This window comes from Gavialis gangeticus, unplaced genomic scaffold (genome assembly GCF_001723915.1).
Source record: "Gavialis gangeticus isolate Ggan-Ray unplaced genomic scaffold, GavGan_comp1, whole genome shotgun sequence".
Classification (NCBI taxonomy): Eukaryota; Metazoa; Chordata; order Crocodylia; family Gavialidae; genus Gavialis; species Gavialis gangeticus.
Genome location: NW_017729022.1, coordinates 88239412 through 88265540, shown reverse-complemented (window position 1 = coordinate 88265540; position 26129 = coordinate 88239412). Strand labels below are relative to the sequence as shown.

The following is a 26129-nucleotide window of genomic DNA, read 5'->3' as shown; positions in this document are numbered from 1 at the left end:
AGCCCGCCTGGGGCAGCTCCCGGGCTCGGGCCACTGCGGCTGTTGTTCCAGTCCCCACGCATCAGGCGGAGTTGAATCCCCCCGCTTCATCGCAGGCTGCTCATCACAATGAATGGGAAAGTAACAGGGGAGGCTCCTCTACTCGCTTGCTGATTTTTAACGAGGCAGGTGAGGGGAGGTGGAGAGCTCCTTCCTCTGACTGGGGCTGCGCTACAATTGCCTCCAGGCTCTTCATTTGGAGGGCACAACGCTGACCTGTTGCACCCATTCAACCAGTGACAGCAGCAGCTTGGAGTAAAGGTCTGTCTGTCCTCAGCACTGTGACAGCCTGTGTCCCCTCCCTTCCTTATTTGCAAGCTTGAGGGGTTGATGTTCAGGTGCCGGGGGCTGAAGACCTCCTCGTGAGAACAGAACCGGCTGCAATCCTCTCCTCTCCTGTCACTGCTGAAGCGAGGCAGGGACCAGCAGCCTCCGTGCAGAAGGTGGGAAGAGAGATCAGTGTGTGAGTTAATGTGAATGTATACACAATTATTTTTTAATAAAGTGGAGGTGGCAGGTTTGTGGTTGACTTAAATGAAACGGAGTTTGTGTGTGCGCACGCGTGTGAGCACACATGCTTTTTTCAGTAAAGTGGAGGTGGCAGTGTTGTGGTTGAGTTAAATGAAACTTGTGAGCTTGTGTGTGTGCATGGTTTTAAAAAAAATAAAGTAGAGGTGGCAGTTTTGTGGTGGACAAGTGAAATGTGTGAGTTTGTGTGTGCGCGTGTGCTTGTGTGCATGCTTTTTATGAAAATAAAGTGGAGGTGGCAGATTTGTGGTTGACTTCATTGAAACGTGTGTGCATGCATGCACACTTTTTAAAAAATAAAGTGGAGATGGCAGTGTTGTGGTTGACTTAAATGAGGTGTGTGTGTGCGCATGCACACTTTTTAAAAAAAAATGTGAAGTGGAGGTGGCAGTTTTGTGATTGACTTAAGTGAAACATACTTATTTTTGACGTGTGGTTCTGGGAAGGGAATCCGTAACACACGGCTTTTGGTGACAGAGCAGAAGTCATACACCCCCAGTGACATTTGAGGATGAAAATAAACCTGGGATTTGTTTTGGCTCCAGAGTACACACAGTAGTATGTTAATCATCTTTAGAGGAAGAGAGTTTGTTTCACAGCAGCAGGCTGTCTTGTCTTTCTCTCCTCGCGCTCATACAGAAACGTGGGGGGTCAGATTCTGAGTTTTGTGGTGCTGGGGTAAACTGAGAGCGCTTCAAGTTAATGGAGCAACTCTGTCTATGCAGCAGCAGAGCAAGGAGTTGGAATCTGGCTTGTAATTTAATAGCAGTTTGTATGTAAATATAGGTCTCCTACATGGGAGGAGACCCTTGAAACCTTCCAAAACAGTATTCTCCCAATATTTTGAACCAAAGAACCACTGTCAACCCTCATCATTTCTTGGTGAGCAATGTGCAACCTTTATCATCAAATCTGTGCTGAGAAGGGGAAGGAGATCCAATGCAAAGCATTTACTGTGGCTTACCAAACCATCAGTGGAACGAACCACTGTTTTAAAACTCTCCAATTTACACTGCGTGACTGTAATCACAGAAATACATAAGTTCATCACTTTAAATGACATGCTTAAGTGACTTTGGGCAGGCTTTGGGGTGGTGTTAACTGTCTCTAATTTGCAAAAAGTTTATTAGGGGCCCCAGCAATTATGTCTCTTAAAATGCCCAAGCCAAGTGATTTTTATGAGATCGTATACTGACTTTAAAGCACTCTCTTTTGCCAGTTTACCATAAAAGTTGCAAGGGAGAAGATTTTATCAGCAGCATCACATTCATGCCTTTCTTCTAACAGCTGAGCTAGAAGAAGAAAAACAAGTCTTGCTACAAATGACTTTACATGACTTGCTGTTGTGAGAGCACGCAACCGTGACTATTAGGGTAGAAACTGGAAGGCAAATGTATGCATTTTTTGGAGTGAAATTCCTGTGTCTCAGCTGTTATGTGAAACATTCATGAAACATTTAGCTTTTCTGAGTGCTTGTCCAAGATGAATATAATTTGATGTTTACTCGTGTGCAAATGAATTAAAAGAATATGGTCTCAAAGATATATGGATATCCTTCTCAACATAAAGTTTACTTGACTAGTTTTTGAAAACGTAATACTGCATAATGAAGAAAACTGATTAAAACCTTATTTTAGTTCATGAATTTATTTTGAAATGAATTATTGCTTTAAAGTGGAGGAGAATATTAACTCCTGTAATATTTGTGATTGTATACGATACATCTCCTTGTAGTAATATTATAGTATTGCAATGTTTATGTAATGTAGTGTATATAGACATAAAGTTATACCGTGATGCAAGGAGAGATTTAGTTTGATGACACCATTAAATGATGGTAGTGTCATAATGTTAATTGTGGACAGCAACAAAAATAAGCTGGTTTTAACTATCCTGAAGATCATACAGATGGAGAAGTTGAGGGACCTTGAAGTGACTTGTCTGGGATCACACAACAGGTGAGGAGGTAGTCAGAAAATCCCTATGTGGTCTTTAAAAATATATTATGAAAGACACGGGTGTCTCTTTTCTAACCCTCTGCTTTTCTGAATATTTATATATGAGCTGTGTCAGCTTTAAACAAAGAGGCTGGGGACAGACCTTAAAAAAGCCTGAGCCTGAATTGTTTCAGTCTTTGCAGGTTAGTCTAACCTGCAGAGAGTGAACTGCTTTGCAAGTGGATAGACGTTTGGCGCATGCCTGCAGTGTCTCAAGCCAGAAGCCCGGGGGCACTAGAGCAGCCCTCCCTTTCCTTCCACAGGGAAGCTGAGCTGAGGAGTGGGGGGAGTGGCCAGGCCCCAGCAGCTCCTTGACAGCCAGGAGCAATCCAGGCACACAGGGCTGCCTGGCCCCAGGGGAGAATTCTTCCCCCTCCTCCCTCTCCCCCGCCACAGCGGGGCCAGGCGGGGGGCTCTGTTGAGTGCCGTGGGGTGCTTTTCTCCCTTCCCTCCTCCCCTGCGGTGGAGTGAGGTGGGGTGGGGAGGGGGGCTCCTCCCCCTGCTTTTCTCCCATCACTGCACGGTGAGGAGATGGGGCTCTATGAGATGCTGCCCAACCCCAGAGGGAGACTCTTCCCCACCCCTGCTCTGCAGGGGGAGGCTCTGTTCCATTCTGGGGGGAACTCTTCCTCCTCCCCCCTGCCCCAGGGGCAGTGGGAGGGTGGAGCTCAACAGGACAGGGTGTGGGTGTTTGGGGTGTGAGGGTGGGTGGGAGTATAGGGACCCCCACACACTTCCCCCAGGGTGTGCAGCCCCCACTGCCTGGCAGCAACAGGTGGGGAAGTCAGGGTGCAGGCGTGGCTCTGGCCAGCACTGCATGGGGGGAGGGAGCGGAGCCTGTCTTATCCCCATTGCCTGCTCCCTGAGGCCAAGCTTCCAGCTCCAGCCCTTGCAAGGGGGAAAGCCTTGTGCTGGAGCCAGCTGTTTCCCCCAGTCCCTGCTGTGCAGGGCCCCACACTCTGCTGGGAGTGGAGGGAGCCCTGACCCTGTACTTGCCTGCAGGTCCAGCATGGGGCTTCCCCTCTGCGAGTGTGGGGTTGCAGGCGTGTCACGGACCAGTGATAGAGGCAGCCAGCACTGCGATGGGGCTGAGGAGCGCAGCCCCATGCAGCCTGCCCGGCTGCTTCTATCCCAGCGGCTCCATGCCACGCCTGTGACTCTGCACTCACAGCGGTGAAGCTGTGTGCCGGGCTCTGTGGGGAAGCAGAGTGCGGGGCCCCTCCACTCCTAGCAGAGTGCAGGGCCCTGCACAGCAGGGACTGAGGGAAGCAATTGGCTCCAGCCCAGGGCTTCCCCTGCTGCAAGGCTGGAGCCGCAGGCTCAGGGAGCAGAGCCACGGGGATAAGGCTGGTTCCGCTCCCTCCCTCCACACAGTGCTGGCCGGAGCCGTGCCTGCGCCAGGCACCAGTGCCCTGACCTTTCCGCCTGCTGCTGCCAGGCAGCAGGGGCTGCATGCCATGGGGGGAGTGTGTGGGGGTCCCTATACCCCCCACCCTTGCCCACACACCCACACCCTGCCCAGCTGGGCTCTGTGCTTCCACTGCCCCTCTGTGGGGAGGAGGAGAAGGGGGTAGAGTTCTCCCCAGCATGGAACAGAGCCTCTTCCTGCCCCCCGCCCCTGCTCTGAGGCTGGGCAGCATTGCACGGAGACCCTCCCCACACCCAGCCCTGCAGCAGCAGGGCAGGGACTGCAAGAGGAGGAAGAGTCCCTATTCAGCTCCTCACAGAGTCCCCCTCCCCACCCTGGGAGGAGGAGGAGGGGGAAGAGTCCCCCACCAGCGTGAAACAACCCTGCAGGACAGCCTAGCTAGGAAGGCCCCCTTAAAGTGAAGGGGGCAGGGAGAAGGGTTAATTTCTCTCTCCCTCCCTTTCCTGCAGCCGGGGTCTGCCAGCTCCAGGGGCTCCCTCTGCTCCCCAGCAGACAGGCTGACCCTGGTTGCAGTGGGGGAAGGAGGGAAGAATTAACCCCCTCCCTTCCCACTTTGCCTTAAAAGAGCTGGTCCTTGCTCTGGCCAGAGAGCAGAGGGGCAGGGTCAGCCTTGTGGATGGAGCAGAGAGCCCCATCCAGCCCAGAGAGCATGCCAGGATGCTGGTGGTGTCATTTATCTTAACCAGCAAGGGGTCTGGGACAGACATTGCATAAACCGGTTTGAGTCAAATCAGTTAAGTCTGATACTACATTCAACCAGTTTTATCTCACATTGGTTTTGGCCATTCTGAAACTGGTTTATATGCACTGAACGTCTGTTCTGTTACAGGTTTAAACCAGTTTCTGATCACTTAAACCAGTTTATGTGTAATGTCAGTCCCTAGCCAGAATGTCAGAGAACTTCTGCATAGAGTTTGTTTAGCAGAACAGGTAAAGTACAAACCCTTAAAAATTCACTTACTTTCCAAACAAGTAATTGGGGCCTTTATGTAATTGAGGGTTTGATGGGCAGGAGTTTAGCTATCTGCAAATACATTCATAGATACTTCTTTGGCTTTTAAATACATTCTGCAAACAAAAATCCATCAGAGCTGGGTCCCAAGTAGTAACTTATATATAAACTATCCCAGCTGGCTACAAAAAACGGGATAATAAGGAACCTTATGTAGTATTATGAGCTGAGCTCTGCATGTTATTGAATCACTACCTTTTGTTCAATCAAGTTTCACAGTGGCAGTTCACAAGGGACAAAGTTAGACATTCTTATGTATGTGTATACAAATTGTGTCAGATGCTAAAGGTTTCACTAGAGTTCCTTCAGCAATGGAGGCTGTGTTGCACTTTGTATAATTTAGAAAAAGATCTCTTTAAATACTGAATACATGCCTGCTCAAAGGATTACACTTCTTTGGTATTCTCCTGTAGGTCCCGCATTGAGGTCATGATGACATGGTGAAGCTGAAAGTAGGACCCGGGAACCTTTCCTCTGCTTCAGTTTTAGTACTGTAGTGAATTTGCCACGGATTCCACTTTTTCCACCATGGCTAAGAGTGCAGAAGTGAAACTGGCAATCTTTGGTCGAGCTGGAGTGGGGAAATCAGGTATGTTTGTTTTGCTTCTGTTTGCAAATGGTTGGCTTTTGGCTCAGTCTGCTCACTTTTTGGCAGAACTTCAGAGTTGAGCTGGGTATAGAATTTGTGGCAAACAGATCAGGATTAGGCCAGAGTCTGTTTTAGATATCCACAGAAACTCTTTTCATGCTCCAGGTTCTACAAAAAAGAAGTACTGTTCAAAATCAGTGGCCTGATCACATTCCAGTTGAGGTCAGTGACAAGGCTTCTATTGAACTTTCATGAGAACAGAGATGGACTAACATTGTTAATTTGTCTCTACATTGCTTACATCAGACTAAGGTGTATTGATTTTTTTTTTTTAATTCTCTATGCAAAAGAGGGTCAGAGCTCATGTGAAATAATGGGTTGCTTCTGGGAGATTGAGTGCTATTGTTTCTGTAGATTGTAGCGGGGATTTCTGCAGTTCAGCAATTCACAGTCTCAGACCCTAATAAAGTATGTTGTAAATAACCTGAAACTAACATCCAAGTTGAATGATAGTGGAGCGGTTTTCACAGGATTCCAAAAAAAAAAACGGAAAGACCAGATCAGGTCAGAGTGACTTTTTGGGTGACCCAGCTTTACACTCTTTTGAGGCAGACAAGGTGATGACTGACTATATCCGTAAGAGTGCTATTTTGGCCTTAGCATGGTGAGGAGGGAACAGATAGTACCTGTTTCCTACAGAATATCCCTTCCTTTGGCCTCCTTTGATGATACCTTTGAATTAGTAATTTAGTAAGTTAGACCTTGTTTCTGTAGTCAACAGTTACAGAATTTCCACTGACTTAATGCCATATGAAGGACTCGGATCTTCAGGGAGATGCTGGCTGAATTCACTTCTGAGCTCCACCAGCATGTGACCAACCTAGCAAGACAGGACAACCTAATTAGAAGAGTTCTAAATATTCATCTGTCTCACTGATCTTGTTCCAAGCTTTGTGTTCTTCACAGCGTTTTGGATTTTGATGCAGGAAGCTCTTTATGATGTGGGCTTTGTATTTAGGGCAGCATGGTGGTGCGTTTGTGGAAACAACCATGGACTGGTAAGTTCCTATAGTAGAAACACTTGAGAATGTAAGAACCATCTGTTTTTAGACAGTTTCTTCTTTGCAGAAACTAGGTGAATCTACATGAGACATTTGCTGTGCAGTTGACAAATTAGCTGTGTAGTAAACATCTCGGCATCTACATATGTACCCCTATTAGGCTAGAGTAAACTAATTTACCCTACCGTAGGATAGTACTTGTAAATACAAGTACTGTCCTGCTGCAGAGTAAAAAACTCTGCAGCAGCGCACATGTAGATGCTGGAGGGGCGGGCTGGGCATGAGGGTGCTTCAGTGTGAGGGCTGCCAGCTGGCTCTCCCCACGCTGAGGCTCCCTCATGCCCCAGCCTGTCCCACTGCAGAACATTGAGCCAGAGGGAACAGTCTTGGGTTGTCAGGCTGATCCCTGGCCCACCCCACCTCCGCCAGCTGAGGCTGCTCTGACCTGGCTCCACGTGCTGCAGATGAATAAACTGAGGAACTTACTGCTTTGGAGTTATTTGCTCCCAGGCTTACATTCCAATAGTGCACCTGGGAGCAAATATTTTTTTTACTTCGCTAACTTCAACATTAGTTGCTTATAAAAGTCTGGTGGTTCTGAAAATATTTTATCTGAGAAAAATGAGTGAAATAACTCATTTCCATCAGTCTCGGGGAGAAAGGCATAAATAGAAAAATGCATAGGATGTTAGGAATTGTATCACCCACGCAAAAGCAGCTCAAAAGCGGCTCAAATTGAATCTTTTTTTATTAAATAACTGAAGGAGCGCTTGTGTGACACGATTATTGACTTAAATTCTTACCTGTGTTTCTAGTGACTTGAGTGTTACCTGAAACTTTAAAAATTAATCTACCTGTACTTTTCAGTAAGGGTAGTTCTACTTCTTTATAATTTACTCTATTTTATTTTGGCAGACCCCTTTTGGTTTATGGGCAAATTCTGTTTGTGCTCATCACTGATGATCATAATGTTTTGGTTAGGGCAGAATGCTGTTGGAGAATGTTTAACGAGAACTTTTCTGTGAAAATAAAACAAAAAAGGAAATTCCCACAACATATTTATATTTAATTTGAAGTTTTTAATGAAAAAATACAAAACCTAAGCATTCGCTCAGAAGGAGTGTGAATTGCCCTAATGATCACCTAGTATGTGAGTACTATAGTTCTTACCTTTTTTTTTTTTTCTCTTTGGGTCATTAGCTATACTAGGATTTTCTGGTACGTATATTCAATTGGGTCAGTACTAGATTTATGTTGGAAATAAATCTAACATCCCATGACATTTTTCTAGATTTTCAGTAATCTTTCTGTTTTTCATTGGGGCAAACCTTTGATCTTCAGAAGTTTTTATGGGAGAAATGTCTGTCTTGGATTAGCCAGTGACCTACTAGTTGGGACACTCACCCTGATACAGAGTAAGGAACTGAACCTCAGTTCCTGATGTCCCAGGCAAGTGCCCTAACCACTAGGCTAATGGCTTTTCTGGGATGAATTCCCCTTCCTCCCTTCTCCCCATTGCCCACCAAAAATCCATCCTGAATTTGAGAACTACTTTTTGTCAAAATGATCTGTATGAGCTTGTTAGAAGTGTTGCTTTCAACAAATCAGTATATTGCAATAAAGTGTTTTTGTCAGACAATTCCCAACCAGCATAGCTTAACTGCTTTTAGCACTAGTGCTGCTATGGATTTGCTATCAGCAGGGTCAGGCACAAAATGGTTCCTAAGGAACTGTTTTGTGTTTGATGGATGGGCAAAGTTTTAGGATGGAGAAGATGCTGCTACGAAATGGCTTTTTCCAAGAAAGAGAGAGATCTTTATTTCTGAGTGTCCCATCATGATGTGACCAGTTATATGATGTATTGCGTGGGACTGATTACTCTGACTAGACAGGACTCAAATTCTCTAATCCAGAGAGTTGGAAGGTAAGGTAAGCTCTAGAAGCCAGAACATGAGACATGACACTGGATGGATTAGCCACATGAAGAAGGAAATGCACGGGGCAGTAAATAAGGCCATTGCAAGTGCCAAGGAGTCATGCCAGAATATTGTCACTGGCTTTCTGTCATCTTTGGCTCATCTTCCTTCCATGAGAGAGCCAGATGCTTGGTCCTAGCATGGTTTAAGCCTTTTTTTGGCTTCTCCAACTGAAAGCAGAACATTTGAAGTTACAGACACATATTGTAATGTCCTGGCAAGATTCCTCTTCTGATTCTCAAACAGAATGGCTAGAACCATGGCAACCATAAAACAACTGCTTTGTAGAAGAAACTGTGCTAGAAGAGGAGACTTTAGGAATTTCTGGAATTTGAAATCCTTGGAAATTTTATCACTTGTGTAGTGATAAGCCCAGGACCTAAGCGTTATCAGTTCTAAGAACGTGTCTAGTAGGATGTGCTCTTGTCCTTTGTTTGGTATAGTCCTACCCCACCAATTCAAGGCTCATAAATTGGGATGAGCACAGAAAGCTGGTTGATGCGTATAAACCAGACTCGTGATGAGCCTCATAGAAACGCTATGACCAGAGAAAAGTAAAATGGTCCTTGACTTTTACTCCCAGTTTTTCTTGAGGTCTCTAGGTTTGAGAGAGTCACTTTTTTTAAGGGTTATGGCAAATGTTATTTATGCTGGGCATCTTTTACTGCACATCCCGACTTATTCTGAGATCAGGTACTTGAGCAGCAGAACTGCGTTCATCAGTCCTGCTTTCTCAACTATTGACACTTGGATATAGTGGGAATTAAAATCCTGGTGTAACTGACACATCAGTATATATGTTGCTGCTCAGTTTTATGCAGCACCTTCATTCCTACGGAAATGGGATTCCTTAGTGCAAGTGGCTTAAAAGCATGGTATTCACAGCCATTAAAGACACAGACTGAGTCAACACTGGCTGCATGTGTAGGGAGAAAGATTGGAGAGAAATAAATGTATGAAAGGGCAAGGTGGGAAGAGGGGACTATGAAAAGCAGCAGTAAAATGGTTGAGATGTCTTCTCCAGCTCATAATTTAGCTGGCCTATGAATTTGCCTAGGAGACTCTATTTGGACTATAGAAGGATATTATCTAGCTGCAGTATCATGTCCAACAGCTTAGCTTAACGTCCAACCACCTGTACAGCTTTCCTTTATATGAGCTGATCATAGGCCATCCGATTCCAAGATTTTGCCATGGCATATAGAAATTCTTGTGGACATTGACAACCAATCCAGTCCACTTCTTGTATCATGGATTGCATTAGATTAAGTTTAGTTATCGGTAGCTTAAGTAGGGGTGGGAGAGCAGGGCATTAGCCACCAGACACCAACTTAAGAAGGGCTCCAGAATCACCCCCACCTGCACAGAGTATGCCCTGCCAGCAAAAACAGCACCATGGTGCTTTTGGACATCATACTTCTTCAGTAAGAGCAATAGCTGGGGCGGGCAGACAATGCTGCAGGGGCAGCAGCAGCCACAGCCAGGGACCATTTTTGAGCTCCCTGCATACATAAGAATCCTGCATGCCCTCTCATCTGCTCTTGGACCACGGAGTCCTCCAGTGCTCAGTGATAACCTTACCCCCAACCTCTCCCATTCTCCTACAGGGCTTGCCTAGGATGCAGACCCTGATTGTTACGCCTCTGTTACCTATAGTTGCATAGCAGTATGTTGGGGCAGTACTTTTAATTTGTTCAAGATCGTGATCTGTAAAGTTGTTTCAATCATTTCCAGCTGAAGAGGGCCCCTCTTCACCGGAAGCGAGGAAAGAATTCTCTAGTCTGAGTTGCTGTAATGTTGGGTGCAAAAGCCCTGAACAAATTAGGATGCAAATGTCTAGCTGGTAATTGAATACTACTATTTTACACCAAGAAAAGGGCCTGAGAGAGGTAACTGGCAATTGTGGGTTCCTATAGTGAAAGCTAAAGGAACAGCCAAGCTTGAGAGGGAAGCTTAGGTTCAACTTTGAGTTTTTTTGTGATTATTTAAGTGAATAGTAAAGGTAAATCCCAGGAAGAGCTCTAGTCTAGCAAACATTGCAGCATGCTTAAATTTGCCTTTAGGAGCATAAAGTTAAGTAAGCACATAAATTTGAGGCATATTCAGTGTGTGCTGAAGAGTTTTGGAGCAGTACTGGAATTTTACTTGCATGTTGTAGCTAGGCTCTTGCTCTCAAAGCAAAACTGTTTGAAAAATGAAACTGATGTATCCAGGGTTCTCTTCTGCAGATCCAGGCATCTGTTATAACTTTACTTGAACCAAAAGGGAGAAAATCAGCAAACCAAATTTTATTTTTTTCTGTTTTGGGGAAGAAATTTTGCAAAGTGCTGAATGCTTTTTGCAAAGGAAGTGCAATCTTAGAGAATTGCATTGTAGCAGAAAAATCTTGTACCAGCTATCTCTTACTTGTCCAGAAGGCAAAACAGAACTGAGACACTGTACAGCTTCATAAACCTTTTCTTTTGGGGCTAATATCTTCTATGCAAATCTGTAGGATAAAATGTTTGTTCTGGGGCCAGTTGGAAATGTGTGGGTCGTGTTTGAAAACTCAGATAAACAGAAAAATATCAACCAATCCTTCCTTCAGCTAATGCCAGAAAGTTAAGTCTTCAAATCAGGGATGGATGCCTTTCTAGAACATTTGCTTTAATCAAACAGTAACTGGGCTCAATACAAGAATAACACATTGAAATTCTACACCCTGTGTTACAAAGGAGGTCATACTGCATGATATAATCATCCTTGCTGGCTTGAAAAATTGCTGAGTGTATGAATGAAGTAACAACAGCCAGAAAGGGAAACCAAAAGATTCAGGAAGAAGAGGAAAAAAATATGTTCAGATGAGATTTTAAACTTATAATTAACACATTCTTATTGGCACATGGTATTAGGTAATTTCTGTTGTACACTTTTAGGATTTGATGAGAGAAAAAGTTTTACCAGAGGAGGCTGACTTTCATGAAAGAAGCTTCAGAGGAGGTGGCTCTCACCAGTAGTGGCAAGAATGGACAAAGCTGAGGGCAAAAGGTGATGCTACAAATGATGGCAGGAGCAGGAAAGGGTGTAGAGAGAGGAGCTCCAGGTCAAGTCCATAGTTAACTGCAGAAACAAGAAGGGGAATTTCACATAAAGTTTTAAAGCAAGTGACAAAAATAGTAGGCCTTCACTTCATGTCTCTTCCTCCCTTTCCCCCTCCTTCCACAGTTACAAAAATATAACTTCAGTCTTAGAAATCTCTAGTCTCATGTTTCCTCCAACGTTTTTTAGCTCAGGGTATATACTAGGAAATATCAATTTTTTTGTAAGTAGCCATTACTCATTAAGCTATCAGCTGTGCTAGGGGCAAAAATAATTCCAAAAAAGCTTTGAAGTCAGATTTTACACCAGTTTCCAAATCCCGGAAAAATTACCATAGGAGGGTACTCTGGAAGTACAGAAAAGTGGGTGGGAGGAGATTCTGGGCATTTTGTGATGATAAGGTGTGTAAGTTGCTTTCATTACTTATCTAAAGAGACTCCTTACTACAGTGCTTGTTAGAGGATCAGCAGCAACACCCACTGTATTCATTTAGTCCATCATGTAGTGTTGGCAAAACACTATTCATTTTCTACATTAGCAAACCCCACCTCTAATACCCTTTAATTCTAAGCCTTTCATTCCAGGATGTGCTTCTCAGAGTGTTGCACAGATTCTTCCAAAGCACTTCTTGCTCATGAAATGAAGTGAACCCCGTGTGCCAATTAAGTCTTTAAAATTGGTTGAATTATTTTCCTCCATGGAAAGCATGCAGCAGAATTTTGGTCATTGAACAACACTTCCCCCGCACTTGCCTCTGTACACGAGTTCATGAGTAGTTAGTATCTGGTGTAGATAACTTTGTTTTGGTTGGTTTGACATTACATTTGTTTCCTGGATGGCATAGACCATTTTTCTAGTAGAAGCCAAAGCTGTTCATTCAGTCTTGTCCAAACTCATTTCCATCTTATTTAACTGGAACTGACATCTACTGTACCTGCATCTCCTTGTAGCAACTGGTAGAGCTGTTAGAATTAGGTTGATTTTTGCTGTTACTTGTTTGTGTTTAGGTTTTGCTAAATTCAGTTTGCTGTTTGACTGTTTAGGGAAAAGATGTCAGACTTCATGGTTGTTACAGATTACACAGACTGCTTTTCCATCCCACTCGCACCTACTGCCCCACTGCACTTTCCCTGAAAACACAGAGACCTTAGTCTTTTTTTTTTTTGCCTTCAGGAGTTGTTGAAACATCCAGTCAGAAGATCCTCTTTGTTGGAATGGTCACTAGGTTCACTTACCTTGTTACCATGACATGTTGTATAATGCTTTTGCCATAGAATGCACAGTACCTGAAAGTATCACTGAATAAAATGATATCTTGGGGTAAGCTTTCATTGGATAATACCAAATGCTGTTTTGAAGCCCCCTTCTTACATCTTGATGGATGTTTTCATTTTCTTATCCCATCCTGGATGAGCCCCTAACTTTTTGTCCTCTTCCCCATACACTTATCTCTACCACAGTTCCCTCAGTCACTGCCTACCTACATAAACCAGGCCCTTGCCTTCTTTCCTGTTTCTTTTCCCTGACCTCCTGCCTTCATTCACTCGCTTCATCAAGCTTTGCAGTCATGTACTCCACTCTACCTTCTGTTGCAGCTGCTTCACTAGTCTTCTTGCTCATAATTGCTGCAGGCTCCACAGTGTGCTCTGCCTCCATCCCTGCTTCCAACACCATTCCTACCATTTCCGTGCCCATCTGGTTAGACCAGGAGTGCACAACTTTTTTTGTGTAGCTGGCCAGATGAGTGGTACAGGGCCAGTTCACAGTCTGGATCAGACTCCATGCACCAGGATTGGGCTCTGTAGCATCTCCCTAGGGCTCTGCCCTGCCCATACTGCTTCCCTGGGGCTTTATGCCCATTCCTTTGGCTCCACGTGCCTGCACCACCTACTTGGGGCCCTGTGCTGTCAGATCTGGGCCTTGTACTGCCTCTGCTCAGCCCTGTACTGCAGGATCTGGCCCTGTACTGCCTCCAGCTGGCCCTGTTTGCTTGGATCAGGCCCCAGGTTATGTCTGCGGCTGATCTAGCATTCTGTCAGTGGGATTCCTTCTGGGTCTGGAGATTTGACAGTGGCAGTTGTTGACATGACTCCTCCATTGCCAGATTTTCAGACTAGTGGGGACTTCTGTGAGTCAGATGGAATGGCTTCGCAGGCTGAATCTGGCCCACTGGCTGGGGGTTGAACATCCCTGTGTTAGACCATAAAGGCTGAATATTCTGCATGTTGCAACTGATCAGTAAGTGCTACAGTGAATCACATGGCAGCCAGGCATGAGATCCTCATACTGCCCTAACAGATAATCTTTGTACTTGGGTTTGTGGATTCTCAAAACCTCTTAAACTTCAGGCCCATTGGTCCTCTGGACGCAGCCTCCAGCCAGACTGGTTTAAAAAGAGCAGCAGCATATCATTTTATGTAGAAATAGGTTCATTCCTTTGTAGAAACTATTAGTATTTGTCCATTGCAAACAAAGCTAACCAATCATCTCATGGTAGTGCTGCATGTGATTTAAGTTGGTGTTCTGCCTATCATTAACACACTTCTGGAAGAAGGCAGGGCAGAGTAGTACCTTATTGACTAACTGATTCGGGGATGGATAAGCTTTTATAAGCAATAGCTTATGTTGTCAAATTTTGTGAAAAGATTTACAAGGAGGAGGCATTCAAACAGAAAGAGTGATCTGAATACAAAGGATGGAGTGGAATTCTGAAAGACACCAGAAGCTGTGGTAAAGGACACAGTAGTGCAAGAATGGGAATTGGATGTAGATGTGCATGAGCTGATAGAAGTTGTGGCTTGACTTCCAGAGATTTCTGACCATCTGCAACCAGGTCCAGTGGAAAGTGATGTATGGTCAACCCTCTTTGCTATTAGATCATTCTACTATGTGTGATGGAGACCAAGGGTAGTGTTACAATGTGCAAAAAATATTTCCCAGTTTGCTGATTTCCTGCTCATATACACACTCTCTCTCTCTCCCTCTTCATTTGATATATTCCTAAACTCTCTTTATCATCCCCTTCTTCCCACATTGGAGTCCAATCCAAATTCCAGATTCAACCAAATTCAGAAGGTAGGCTGTCATTGAAGTTGGTGCTCCTTAAGTTAGGTCTTTGACAGAATTACATTCTTATTGCATTAAGTTATAATTACAGTACATTTCATGGAGTCACTCTTGTAATAATTGGGGTAGGGTGAAGGGAAGGAACATACCCATTTCATTCTCCTTTTCAGAATTTTGAATGGGATATGTACTATTATGATTCTTTTGTTTCCCACCAGAGGCTGCAGGCACTTTGCTGGAGTTTCTATCCACAGAAGCTGTCATTCTAATGGATTTCTCATGTACATGTTGTGAAATGTCATATATTACAGTGGTAACTTTGTATATAGCACATACATGCTCTTTTGTAAATTGCAAAAGACAAACGATGAGAGATGTATGAAGCACAGCGGAAGAAAGTAGCAGATATATTAAACATGTGTGCAGCTTTAAAGTAAAAGAAAAAAAAATGCCATAGAAATAGGCCTGAGTGGCAGATCAGGTTTCCAGAAATGTTAGACAGTAGTTGGAGTGCAGTAAAATGGGAGTGTGTGTTGAAAACATCAGACCTCTTTTCGAATGAGCATGAAACCCTTTATGTTTGCAGGTCACTAAGCTGCTTCCATTCAGGAGTTTGAAGAAAGGAAGTTGTAGATATATAACAGCAGAAGCCTGTGGCAGAGATGCATTAGTGTATTGGAAATGTTTGGATAACGGTGTGAAAGCCTTTCATGCGGGAAAGAACAGTGATTGGTTTGAACAGCACAGCATTTGCTATCCCAGAAAGTGAGCCTATTTAGCACTTAAAATTTAGCGCTTCACATTTCCAAAGTGTTATGTGAACATTCATCCATCACCCTGACATTCCTGTGAAGTAAGCAAATTAATAGCTTTGTCCCTGCTTTACAGATGTGGAAACTGAAAGTGCCTAACTCGTTCAGTGCTACACAGATGAACAGTGGGAATCAAGACTGTTCAGGAATTTTCACTGCCCTGTTCCTTGCTCATTCTTGTAGACTAGACCCTTTGCTCTACTGTTGAAATATTGACCCAAATCCCATTTTTTATCTAAGGCACTCAAATGCAATCTTATTCCACACTGCTTGAACCCCTGAAATAACATTAATGCACCAATGTTTTGTAACATGCCTGTGTAACCAAGTAAGTCATAAGTGAGTCATATGGAGTGGCAAAGGAAAAGAGGACCTATCCACTTCTTGAATTTTTTCAGAGAATCAAGCAGGATGAAATAGGATTGTCTTGCAGAATTTAGAGATGAAACAGGACATAGGCCATCCAGTCTAGCAATTAGTTCTTGGCAGTGGCATGGCCTGCTCCTTCCATAAAACAAAAAATCCCCTTCCCCCAAATGCATACAGCCAGAGATGACCCAAGCAGGGTGCAGGGCCCAGGGCAAATCAGCCTGTGCAGGCCCCCGCCCCCAGACGTGAGGAAGCCAGCGGAGTATTTGGCAGGGCGAGGGGAGTGCCAGCCAGCCATGAAGCTGGTAGCAGCGTGGAGTCACTGCGGCCACTCCGCCTGGCTCCACGGGGCCCCCCAAAGTTCAGGTTCCAGGGTCATTGTCCCGATTTGTGCCCCCCCAGGGATGGCCCTACATACAGACAGTGGTATGTTGGTTGATGACAGGCTCTTGATCTACATAAGCAGTAGGGCTGTACGAAATTTCGACAGGCTTTTCATTTCGAAGCTGTTTTGGTATCTTTCGAGCTTGAAGCAGCAAAATCAAAATGAAACAAAAGTCTTCAAAACAGTTTTGAAAGGAAATGAGGGTGCTCAAAACATTTCAAAAGTTTTGAAACGTTTCAAGTTTTGAAGCATCCCAGTGGCAGGAGGTGGGGGAGAGCCACTCCCACAGAGCTCAACCTGCCCTCCCAGCAATGTGCCCAGATCTGTGGGCAGGATGACAGGAGGCTGCCGCTGCCAGCAAGTGACACAAGTTTTGCTTTTAGTAGTTTGAGATGCAGTTTCCCAGAAACCCCCTCCTTGAAATGTGGCAGGCTTCATACCCTCAGAAGAAGCTACTGACGCTGCAATTTTCATCCAAATCAGGCAAGAAATGACTAAGTTATAGGCATTTTCATGTTTCCCCATTATAGTCTATGGGAGAAAGTCAAAACAGTGAAACAGTTTCGACGAAACGGAACAGTGCTTTGAAACAAAATGACAAAACGAAACACTGTCCCTTCAAAATGGCAAAACGGAAGTCAACATGGAATGGTGCTGTTTCACACAGTCTTAATAAGCAGTTGGCCTGCACTCTTGAGCAGGGTTTAAATTAAGCTTTTCAAGTCAAACTCCAAGTAACATCTCTTCAATGCTATATTCATGGATAAAAGTGGAAGCAAAAAGATGAACCTAAAGTGAGCTATGTATTTGTTCCCTGGACGAGTGTTGTAGCAGATCTGGGGGTAGACAAAGACATGTGGGAGTCATTGCAGAAGAATGCATAATCTGACCCACAGGGAGCTGCAAAAACTACAGAAAAAGGGACACCTAATTGTAGTGCCAAAGCAAATACTTTATATTAGCCATGTTTCGTGCCAACACATGAGTTCTAAAACTACTGCGTAACCCTTGCATATATATCAGTGGTTATTGTACGATGGAGTTGGTTGAATTCCAGACTAAATTCCAAGACGGAATAATTTAATAGGTATGCTCAGCATAAATTTATCACATGAGTCTGTGCCTGCCAGATCCATTTGCAGACATAAATCTCCTGAAATTTTATCTTCAATTAAGAAAACTTCACCTTTTACTGTTGGAACCATTGCAGATCAGGAGAGCTGGGGGAAGTGGAAAGCAAATAGAAATTAAAAGAGGATCAGCAGTGGAGCCTGTTTTTTTTTATTCCCCTTCCATCCTTACCTACATCAACAGGCATATGTTCTTTGACTTCAGTGGAGTAATTCTCATTTACACGAGCTAAAGGTGAAGCCGGGAATGCAGGGTAGGTCTCCCACCTTCCAGTGCTGTACTTTAGTCACCAAACTATCTTTCCCTATAATAATTAGGGTAAAAGGAGTCTTCTTGATTCTGCATGGCCATCAACTTGCTCCATATAGAAGGAGGGTTGAGTGTTCTTGTGGCTTATATCCTAGCAGGTGTAACTGCAGATGCTGTACTTAATCTAATCTAATCCTTTATTATTTTTTAAGCCTACCAAGTTATTTTTTGGGTGTTTAAAAGGATAAATCAGGACCACAGCAAGTGTCCAACTGTCCAACTTAGATATGTGGAAGCAGCACTGTCTGAAAAAATAGTGGAGATGTTAAAAGGCAAGGCATTGAAGGCAACGAGATGTAGTTATGTGCAGGTTATCCAACCTGCTATATTTTAAATCTTAAAACTTACCCATTTTTTTTTTCTTTCAAATTCCATGTTTTACTGATGATTTCATGTCTAAAGAAGTAAATTTGGCTGTATGACTCTAGAAAGCTTGGGGTTCTGACTGTATGCTAGCCAGGATAGATTTGTGATGGAAGAAGCACGGTGGAAATGGAGTAAAAAGGCACCCAGCTTTGAAGATTTTACTATGTCAAACTATGGACAGGTGTTTTCCCTCTTATGGGCTGGAGAGAGGATGCATTAATTATGCTGTTCTGGGAGGAGTTTTTCTTTGTACAAAAGTGTTCTTTATGTGTTTGAGAGATGGGAAAACCAGCAAGGATGGGAAGTTTCCAAAATGATTCTCATTTTCCAAATTCTGCTTCCATTGCAGTCAGTGGGAATCTTACAGTTGATTTCAAAAGAAGTAGGCCAGGGCTAAGCATTTTTGAAAATTCCATTATAAAAACTACTGTTCCCTACTTTAATTATAAACTACAAATGACTGGTTCCCTCATGCACATCTCCCACTGAGTTGATAGGGTCTGTGTGTGCATCCACATACAGATTGCATACAATCTGTGCAGTAGCATAGATAAGTCCTAGGGAGAACAATGAACTTCTGGCATGGGGAGTGTCATAATTTACTGCAGACCTATTCCAGAAGCAAGTTACTACATCCAGTCAAAGAAGGAGGATACACAGGGAAGGCTGTATCTTGAGTATACTGTTTGCAAGGATTTCTCTTAAGGTGGTGGAGCTTACCACCCACATTTAGCTGATACAGTACCTAAAAAAGCACAGTCTATCCTTAAATTAAGTATACATCCATGAATACTTTTCTGTGGTATACCAAGGGTTTCCTTGCAGTGTATTATACTACTACCTTGTGAATTTCAGTGTAGCAGGTTTGAGTGCCTTTTGTTTCAGCTTGCAGAGTTGAAAGTGTTATTTTTGGTCCCCTGATGTCAATCTCTCAGTGCTATGGTATAGAAAATAACATGGTTTCTGTAGACTAGGGGTGAAGTGAGCATGCTGCTTTTAAGCTTTGCATCTGTTGTCAGTGGACCATTCAGCTTAACCAATGAAAATCATGAACAGAACCTTCTAACATTCATGCTATAGAAAAAGTTGATAACTGCTGGGTTCTCAGAAGGAGGCTTAAACAAACCTGTTCGTGAATAAAACATCTTCAAGTTAGATTGCTTGCTTTGTCCTTTTCTATTCGCACATGCTAATTTAGGCTGCTGCTGCTGCAAGTTAAAAATCTTTTTGTGTTTGGGGGTGGGAGGGTAGGGAGGCTGGGGAAGGTGGTGGTGGGGGGTCTTTATGGTATCCAGCGTGGGAAGACTGACGTCATCAAGCGTTAAGAGAAGTGAAATGGCTGTGTACTTTTAATGTTACTATGCTTTCTTGCTTGTTTGCACTTTAGGTATATAGGTTATCAGATGCAATGGTTCTAGTCAATCTGGCATGTTTAAGTTGTATTTCTTGTGGAGATTTAAAGCATATTGAAACAGGTGTTATGTACTTATTCAAAAACATCCTTAAATCACATTGACAGATGAAGGCAATGACTCCTTCTGTAGTAGCAGCATAGCTCAGATTAAAAGGTACATCTGAGGGAAGGAGGTTTCCTATGGGTGTTTTGTGCCTGCTTTACTGGAAGACAAAGCAACATAACCTTAGGCCCCCAACACATGTTACTTTTAAGATGTGATTAACAGGTTAATTGCACCCTAAATAGTAACCAGCCACACATGCAACTCAATTTAAGGCGTGATAATGTGGTAAACAAAAAACAAACTTATTCCCCACCTTAAACTGAATATGTGGCTTGGACCTGTCAAAGCAGGGTTTTATAGTTCCCTGTACACAGGGAGCCCAGTACGGGAACTATAAAACAGTGTGTGTTGCCCAGCTAGGTGACACACGGGGTTTTTACAGTTTCCAGTGCAGGGGGAGCCTGACTGTAGCAGCTAGATGCCAAGCTCCCCATGCACCAGGACCTATCAAAACAACATGTGACACTCAGTTGGGCGATACATGTGGTTTTATAGCTCTTGGAGCATGGGAAGCCTAGCAGTGGGCTGTCTTAACCCAGTGCTGGGCTCTCTATGTGCTGAGCTGATTGTTGGCTGAGGCTGGGGACCAGCTTGGTTCCCCACCCCATTTGACAATCAGCTGTTTGGTTTCATCTGGCTCCCCCTGCACAAACAAGTAAAGTGTGATTGGGACCAGGAATTAGATCCCAAAAGTGTGCGTCCTGCCATGCACATGTGGCATGGCAGGACATGTGATTGTTGGGATTGAGAATTAGATCCCATCATATCCATAAAGTGAACATCTGTCAGGTCCTAGTGAAGGAGGAGAAGATTTTAGATGATAGCACATTCAAGCAGATAAGAATCGTTGCGCACTGCTGCTACTTCTGTACTCTTATATTCCTTTGTAAAGACATTGATCTGCTAGAAAGTTCTTGGCTTAAAGGATCTCTTAGTTAAGGGGCAGCCTTGGAGGGTTTGAACAGATGAGGTTTGAAAACTGATTCAGGGAATGAATTGAATTAAGTGAAAGTTCAAGCCATTTTTCCTTTGATTAAGAACACATTTGTTCAACACTAGTCCTTCCAGGCATGCAATGAGAAGTTTTTCTTGCTTCATTCCTATACAACGTCTTTTGTGATTTAGAATTAGATTTTTTTTCCCTTCAGAACAATAACATTTTTGGCTTCTTCTCTATATTGCCAGTATTAATTGTGGAAATATCTCTGGGCAAAAAAATAAAAAGGTTTTGACATTCATCTGAGGCCTGATCCAAAGCCTAGTGAAGTCAGTGGAAAGATTCCTGTTGTCTTCAGTTAACTTTTGGAGTAGGTCCATGGAGGGCAAAATAACTTGCCATATAAATGTGTTTGCGTACATAAATTTATATGTATATACTTTGATTCGATCCTACTTCTCCATTGAATATCCGTAGGTCAGTAGTGGGAGCTGATAGGAAATCTGGTAGTGAAATTTATTTTTCTGGCAATGGCATTTCTTATTCTTTTGAAAAATAATTTAAAAATCAACATAATACCATTTTAAAGCAAACTTTCAGGTGAGACCCCTGGAGAAACAGTTTGGTTGTGTTTACTTTATTATTTGTTGTTTACAGTCTGGGATATTTGAGGGACCTTCCACAAACTCCAAACAGGTTTGTTTGTCACCCAAAGAGTTAAATTTGTTAGTCATTTTATATAAGTGAGGGGGTGGGGAAGGAAACTTGCACTATTAAGGCTGTCTGTACAGTAGCTGATCTGAACTCGAGTCTAAATGCTCAGGAGGATATCACAGATACTGTTACTATAACAGATATCAGAGCTGCCATTCTCAGGAAAGAGACTTTGGGTAAAATTTTAAGTAATTTAAGCCTACCATTCTTTTCAAAGCAATAAAACCTGTGCTTCTACATGCCTAAGTCATTTATAAAAATAAGATTAGGCTTTTAAGTCCCTTAGGTGCTTTTGAAAATGTTATCTCATGACTAAAAAGGGAGGGTTAATGAGTCTCCAGCCACCTGGAAACGTTTCCCTACAAGACATGGTTGAAAGACATTGGCAAAGGAAGCTTGTACTGACTGCTACTGCCCATACTGTGCTTCTCTATGGATAAACAGAAGCCTTTAGTCTCCAGGGCTATCAGGTCAGCCAGCACCTTTCACCAGCACTAAAAATAAACTAAACAAAAACACAGAGTTACGTTTTACCTCATCATTTCGGCAGTACATTTTAGTTAAAAAATCCAAGTTCAAGTTGCTTTCTTGGCAGCTGTAGATGTGACTTCATACTTGCTGCCTTCTGAGTGGTCCCGGAAGAGGCTTCAGTATAAGCTCCAGCCGTTTGAACAATATAAGGGTTATATAGACTGTATGCAAATCTGAGAAATTGGGTTGCTGGTAAGAAAGTAAAGCCTTCCCTAATAAGACTTCTTCTCAAACACAGGCCTCTTAGGGGATATCAATGCTCCATTTGTTTTTCCATTCACCCAGTGGCCTAGATAGGAGGAAAATAGCTGTTCTGGAAAGACTTTTCTTTCTGATTGAGAGATCAATTTTCTTGTGGCCTCTGAATATATTTTTTTTCTTTTTTGAAATAGACTTTTTTAGTTCAAGGGCTGGAATGCAATGCTCAAGGGAAGCCAGAAAGCAGCTTTGGCAGCAAGTGTTAATAAAATGAATATATACCATGCAGCTGCAGACCCAGCAGCCTTTATCGTTGCATTAAATTAACTTTAGGTATTCTCTCTAGCAGGTTTCCTGAAAGACTGGATTATATTAACAGAATTTTTTTTTCCAAATTCCTTGTATAAGAGTTTAGTGTTTGTCACTTTTAGCCCTCATCTAAGATTTCAGATGTAAGACCAAAAAAAATGAAGGCATCTTTGTCAAGGCTCAGCCTCCTGCATCATGGACCAGTTAATTACTGAGTTGTGCATTGTGTAGCTATATACTCCAGTGCAAAAGGAGTTCCATCTTGATTTGGTAGCAAACAAAGTTAGGCTGAGATATTGTTTAGAGAGTCTCTGTTTTACATGGATATTCAAGTTTCCTTTTAAGTATTTTTGTTTTGCTTTGTTTTCTTGATACACTCCTCTGAACCTTTTTTGGGAAAAGTGGCATAAAAACTGAGTAAATAAATTTTGTACTCACTTTAGACCAGTGTAACTACAAAGGAGTTAACCATTCGTAGTGTAGCATCTAAATTCCACCTGTTGTGGATCAGTTGTAAGCTCGTCTCAACTAGAAAAAGAAAAAGATATTTTTTTTCCACCCCATTTACCACTGAGATAAGTATGATTTAATATATTTAGTTCAGTTTTGGTAGAGGAAATGCCTTTTTTCCTCAATCAAAGTCTTTAATTGCAGACTACAATGGTTGAGGGGCATGATCAGAACAGAATAGAGCATCTGAAGGAGCTTATGTCCATGATAAATTCAGTCAGGTCAGATTAGAGTCCTAAGATCTCATAATCTTGATTTCAAACAAATTGCAGCTTGTAGGTAAAACAAACAACTTAGAGTGTGAAACTCTAGGCAAACTGATGGATTTAAATTGGACCTGAACCTGGTGCTTTTCCAGTGACCCAACCTTCAACCTCAGACCTGAATTTTGGAAATGTTTGCTGAGCTTTCACCACCATTTAAGCTTTCTTTTTGGTTTCTGCTCCAGGCAGGATGCAAAGGGTGCCACTATATCGTGAGACATTGCTGGAATGGTATTTCTTGTCTGATTGTCCCTGTGAGGTTTTCAGTCCAATTGTGTAGACCTAAGGGGTTCAGATAAATTTTGGATAAGAACCAAACTTCTGGGAGTTCATCCAGATTCAAGGTTATATTTATTCATTACTAAATGAAACCCAGAAAAAATAGATGAGTTGGTATGCAATCCTTAGGTCCTATATGCTACAATATCTTAATTAAACTATCTTTATTTACTCAGGCCGTTAACCATGTGGAACTGAAAACTGAGCAAAGTTCTATTTATAGGTAGCAGCACTGGTCTATACAATTGTAGTTAATCATTTTTGCAGTTGCCTAGTGTATCTGGTATGTGAAGCAGAACTCTCCTTCTGTTTGTCTTTGTCCACAGGAGTGTAGAGAACTCAACTCCAAAATTCACTGGAGTTTCCAATTTGTTTCAGGTATTCTGCTATTTTTTCCAGGCTTGCCCTGAAGTTTCCTTGTTGCTGAATGGGAATAAGATTTTTTCTGCAACTATAGCCCTCTCTTATGCTTAGGGTATGGTATCTTCCTCCCCTGTGGATGACTTTTGTGTTAGCCTCTTCTGCTTCTTGGAGCTCTGCCAAGCAGCAGCATGAAAATGATATGATCTTTGACTATTTCCGTAATGCTTGCAGGGGTGTGGATAACAGTAGCAAGGCAAACCTGATACTTGTGAATTTCACTCTTTTTGATGCCTGGCAAGGATTGGAGCAGTGGCGGAGACCCAGGAGTAATCTGCAGAGTCACAACATTAGTTTATGTTCCAGTCACATTTGGAAGGCACATCTGCACAAACAAGGAATAGAAAACCTATTTCCTCTCTCAAAAAAAGGTTTTAATTCTCTCTAGTTATCGTTGCAGGCCCCATCCCCCAGAAGGTCAAGGTTGCTACGTATCCAGGCAAGTAGATATGCTTATGGTCCAAGCCTTGCTTATGGACATTTCAAAGATTATTCCATAAAATATATTATTTAAAGAAAAAAGCCACTAAAATATTGCTCTTGGGAATTTCTAAGTACATGCTTTCATGCACTTCATAACAGACAGAGAATTTTCCATATGTAGTCAAGAAAGGCTCCAAGTGTGTCCAGTTTTGGTCTCCCTACAATGGAAAGGATGTGGGCAAATTGGAGGAAGTCCAGCAGAGGGCAACACAAATAGGTAGGAGGCTAGGGCACATGACTTATCAAGAGATAGTGTGGGAACTGGCTTTATTTAGTCTGCAGAAGAGAAGACTGAGGGGTGGGATTTGCTAGCAGCCTTTAACTACCTGAAGGGTGGTTCCAAAGCTAGACTGTTCTCAGTGGTGGCAAATAACAGAACAAGGAGCAATGGGCTAATATGATCTAGTGCTGACAGCAGGAAAGTCGGACCCAATTTCTGGGCTGTGTTCTTTGCTCTGCCTTTATTTATCATGTAACCTTGAGAAGGCTGCTGTCATTCAGGTTGCTTTGCTCATCTGTAATGCATGCATTAAACACTGCACCACATCTGGATACAGAGAGGCGGCTTATTTCATCTTTGTAAAGAGTATTAAAATCTTTTAATAGAAAAACTTATATAAATTAAAAATGTGGATTATTATTCAGAAAGATTTCCTTTTAAAGGAATCTTTGAAGCCAATCATGCAAATTCTTATACATGTAGATAACTTTACTCACATGAGTAGCTCTGCTGAAGTCAGAGGAACAGATTATTTATGTCTAGAGTTAGGTAGAGTTCAAGACATTGCTGGAGTATGGTTCGAGTGCCAATCAAATGTTGCTGGATACTACATATTCAGAATGATGCAGCTCTTCTCATTGTTTTGTTTTGTTTTTTACATGATCTACTTCCAGTTTTGCTACCTCTCCAGGCTTTCAAAAATCATGAGTCAGGATCTTTTTCCACATTCAGTAGCATAATGAAATTAGTGAATGGGGCACAAGCCCTAGGCACCAACTTAGCAGGGACACCAGAAGAGCTCTTTCTCCATCCCTGCCCCAGCAGCCCACAGCAAGGGTGCAACCCATACTAGTTATACCTCTGCCCCCACCCCAACATCATCATGAGATTTTCTTTTTAAAAAATATTTAAAAAAAACCAAACATGTTCCTTCTTGAGGCTTTGGGTCACCATTGCTTCACATTCTCAAGCCTTTCTAATTATGAGGACTAAAATTTCAAGGTATGTTCCTGTGAATACAACTTCCACAAATCAAGAAGACTTCTGGATTCACTGCAGTTTCAAATGTCCATAGCAAGCCAAAACAAATCACTCCAGCTTGAACTCTCGGCACTACGGCCAAAGAGTGAATAACTAATAAACTAAATACCTGTTTTTACTTCTATACAACCTTCCCATCGTGACTGAGCCATATGTCCATATCAGCATGGATAAGTTTGAACTGATGTCCTTGTTTGTGGTGACTGAACAGACAGCTGCAATCTTAAAGTTAGAAACCTTTCTTGCGTACCAAATGGTTCCAGTAGGGGTGTACAAAGTGGGTTGTATTTGATTTGGATTTGGCCCAGTTCGGAGGACAGTGTTTCGATTAACTGATTCAGATCACTGTCCTGATTCAATTCGGCTGAATCCAAATCTAAAGATTTGATTCTGATTCAGAGAATCAGTGATTCAGCCATGGACACAGCTTTATATGTTTTTTCTACATACCTCAAAGTACCAGGCGTGGCTTACGAGCACTGAGATGATGGGGCAGATGGAACATCCCACAGGACTGTGTGTAGGGGGTCCCCCCACGTGCTTGTTGGTGGAATCGG

General features: G+C 42.8%; 1 protein-coding gene across 1 annotated transcript in view; it reads left to right on the top strand.

Moving 5' to 3' along the window:
* Positions 1-417: 417 nt before the first annotated feature.
* RERG (RAS like estrogen regulated growth inhibitor) overlaps positions 418-26129 on the top strand; it is a 220397-nt gene continuing 194685 nt past the window's right edge. The window contains exons 1-2 of the mRNA XM_019515583.1: positions 418-482; positions 5419-5594. Coding sequence (XP_019371128.1) covers positions 5534-5594 — 61 coding nt within the window. The 5' untranslated portion in view covers positions 418-482; positions 5419-5533. The remainder of the gene's footprint in view (positions 483-5418; positions 5595-26129) is intronic.